Source organism: Poecilia formosa, unplaced genomic scaffold, assembly GCF_000485575.1.
Source record: "Poecilia formosa unplaced genomic scaffold, Poecilia_formosa-5.1.2 Scaffold31, whole genome shotgun sequence".
NCBI lineage: Eukaryota > Metazoa > Chordata > Actinopteri > Cyprinodontiformes > Poeciliidae > Poecilia > Poecilia formosa.
This window is the reverse complement of record NW_006799970.1, coordinates 1039626-1043193: the sequence shown is the minus strand read 5'-3', so window position 1 is coordinate 1043193 and position 3568 is coordinate 1039626. Positions and strand designations below refer to the sequence as shown.

General features: G+C 38.1%; 1 protein-coding gene across 4 annotated transcripts in view; it reads right to left on the bottom strand.

The window, feature by feature from the left end:
- Nucleotides 1-1076: 1076 nt before the first annotated feature.
- hepacama (hepatic and glial cell adhesion molecule a) overlaps nt 1077-3568 on the bottom strand; it is a 9852-nt gene continuing 7360 nt past the window's right edge. For all 4 annotated transcript variants that reach the window (XM_007549410.2, XM_007549408.2, XM_007549409.2 and 1 more), the window contains 2 exons: nt 3038-3108; nt 1077-2351 (listed from right to left, as the gene is read on the bottom strand). In XM_007549410.2, coding sequence (XP_007549472.1) covers nt 1977-2351; nt 3038-3108 — 446 coding nt within the window. In that variant the 3' untranslated portion in view covers nt 1077-1976. The remainder of the gene's footprint in view (nt 2352-3037; nt 3109-3568) is intronic.

Here is a 3568-nt window from a genome sequence, read left to right as displayed (position 1 = left end):
GGGTTTGTCCATTTAGGGCCTATGTAGGGCCCATGTGGGCTGTGGCCCTACATGGGCAAACCCATGTGGGGCCATCGTGGAACCCGCGGACAAACCCATATGGGACCCATATATCAGCCCTCCTTTCCCCCACATGGGTCCCACCTAGGCATGCTGGCTGGGATTGTGCCGTTAACGCTTCACTTTTTCTTGAATAAAGAAAGTACTTATGGACCAGTTTTGTGGATTTATTCTTTCCTTTGTGTTTAATTCCTATTTTACTTCTTGTGTTCTTTACTCTTTGCATTTTGCTTTATTCTCTTGTAATTCAAGTTTTTCTCATTAAGATTTGTATATCCTACTGTGTCAAACTCAGTTGCCTGTGCAATAGCTGTGTTAATTATTCTCTTAGACACTTACCTTCACCACCGTTTGTTTTTGCATTTAGGACTCCCGTATATAAGTCATAAAATGTTTGTATCTAAATTAGATTTAGAGAACAAAAAACTTTTAAATCACTGAAAAACATAAAGATGGATAAAACCTGCTCAAAATGTCATTTGTTATACCTTTCGGATCAGATGTAAAGGTCGATAAAAAGCAGACAATCCTGTAAGAGTTACTTTTTATGCAGGGTAGCCCAATCGGTTGAAATGTTTTGGTGCCACCTAATGGACTGAAGAAGTATTACAACAACATTGCAAGCCAGCCAAATTACTTTCAACTTTCTCAGGATGACAAAAGAAGGCAAAACGAAGTTCAAGATGTTTTTAACAAACATGCCATTGTGTCATATGTTTGGTTATTTAAAATGAGCTTCAGAAAATAAAGCAGGAGATTTAACTTGCAGGAGCTGCGGGATTTATTGTCACAAAGTACGTAAGAAGATAAAACATATAACAATATTCTTTTTATCTTTATGTTATAAAGTGACCTAATTTGGAGAAAAACATAGAAAGTGTGTTTAATGCCTTGAAACAACACAAAGAGCAAATAATTAAAAAAACACAAAACTATCGACTACTGTACATTTTGTGTGGATGCCGCATTAAGTGTGGCACATTTAGTGGCACCCTATCTTATTCTGCAGATTCTTATTTAAATTGGCCTTTGATATGAGTGTATACTTATTCAGTGCTAGGAAATACCTTAAGAAGCAATTGTTAACAAAACCACCAGTGCCAACCCAAACAACTGTCCTAAAATGAATCTAACTGGAGCCATTTTTTAAAAATTATTTATACTTGGAGAATCTTAAAGAAAGAAATAGTAGAAAAACACCTCCACTGTTATGTACGGTGGAGGATCTGTGATGGTGTGGGACTGTTTTTCTTTCGTAGCCCCTGAGAACTTTACTAGAGTGAATGGCATCACCTTTAGAAAAATGCTAAAGAAAAATCTGGAGAACTTAAAATCTATGAGGTGGAAAAGACAGTTCAGGATTCTGGGTAATGTGCAAAAAGGACGAGCTAAATAATATCTCTCTTTATATATGATCTGATCTATTCACACGCTATGAGATGAGACCGACAGCAGAGATGCCTAATAAATATGTTTGACTGAAACAATTATTTTGTAACATGGGATTTATTTTCCCGCCTGAATAATTACACTCAGATTAATCATTTGGCTTAACTAAACTGCTTAACGTGAGACGAAAATGCAGCAATAAAATTCAAATTCAGTTTAAGGCTTTTATGGATGCCAATAAATATGGCTGGGACTCTGTTTTGTATTTTATTATACTTTTTCTAAATCAAAAACTCACCGTAACAAAACAAATAGATCTGCATATACCAGAACACTGAACAGTATTTAAGAAAGAATCTTATTTTTTTTTTTTTGTGCATAGCCATAAAGAAGTGCGTCATAAATACTGACAAATGAAGGAAAAAAAGAAGAAAAGAAGAGAACCCATTTGTTAACCTACAGCGTGGAACCCAAACTAAACATGCATTTCACATATCCCAGGGTGAAAACTATTTTCCAGACGGCTGTCAGTGCTGTGAGGAGCCGAGAGTCTGATCGCTGGGCTCCGTGCACTCTGCCTCCACGGGCAGGTGGCTGACTGGGATGCCCACTGGAGGACGGACCCTCCTCACCGGGCTGAAACTGCGGGGGGACGATCCCGGAGAGTTCGCCGGGGAGCGAGCCGGAGAGCAGACGGGACGAAGGAGGGGAGCGGGGAGGGGCTGAGGGAGAGGCTGTGCCAGCGGAGACGGGCTGCGGGGGTACCGGCGGGGCGTGGACCAGATCGGCCGCTCAGTTCTGTTGGTGGTCGGGGGGAGGACTGGAACATAGGTGGCAGGGATATTAATTTCTGATTGGACAGCAGGGTTGCCAGAGGATTCTTCTAGATGCTCCAAAGTCTCCTGAAATAATAAAAGGAAAAAAACATAAATGTGATAATTGTGTTTAACTCAGTTTTTTCGTTTAAAATGTAAATCTTTTGCCTATTCTATTCTATTCTATTCTATTCTATTCTATTCTATTCTATTCTATTCTATTCTATTCTATTCTATTTAACAGTAAGGGACTGAATACAACCACAAAATAAAAGTTTCAGATTGTCATAAAAAACATAAAAACCATCAGTCTTTTGCCTTCAGCTTGACATTTTGTCACTTTGTGTTTGTTCATCCTGTAAAATCCCAATGAGGTCTAATGTGGAAAAAAAAGTAAAATAGTTAAAATATTTCAGATTAAAACTTTTATTAAACGAATTTAGTCCTAATTTCCTTCTTATGACTCGGTCTGATGCTGTTTTTCCAAAGAATGTCTGAACAATCTGACAATTAAAATTTTTTATGTAACTCTACTTTTAAGTAAAAAAAACAAACAAAAAAAACAAAACAAACAAAACTTGCACACCTCTTAAAAAACAATGAGTAGAAATACGCAGCACTTTATGGGTTATACATTATAAATGATGCTGCCACTGTGCTTGTGGACATGCTTAGATTTTGCTTTGTGCTTTCAGTCAGGTCCAGTCTCACAGAGACAACATGAAGACGTAGCCATCCCAAATAGAGGTCTTGTAAATAAATGAGAGACTTACGTCTTCGTTGAGGACATAAAGAGGCATGGGGCTCCTTCGGCCAAGCGTGGTTGGCTTTGGCACCACATCAACTGCAAAAGACAATCCTGTTACATGATTTAGGCATAATCAAGTAATGCTGTTATTTGGTACTTTAGTAGTTCTGGTCTGTAGTAAGTAATGCTGTTATTTGGTACTTTAGTAGTTCTGGTCTGTAGTTTATCATGTACATTTATGATCTGTACTTTTAGTAGTTGAATGTTGAATGTAGAAATGTTGGCAGCGTTTTTGGAGATGTCAGAGTTAAGGTAAGCTGCTCCTTCACTCTCGCAGTTCAACTTTGTCTCTCTTCCTTGTATGGATAACCAACAGTAATTACACCACACTGTGTTGTTAAAGGAGGACTCAACGCTTAAGGTAGACTCTGGTCTACAACGAGTTGGGATTACACTGACTGGTTAGTAATGTGTAGAGGGGTGAAAAACTTGTCAACCGTAAATTAAAACAATAAGTAAGAAAATAGGCACCCCAACATAATTTTTATTTTTGTAT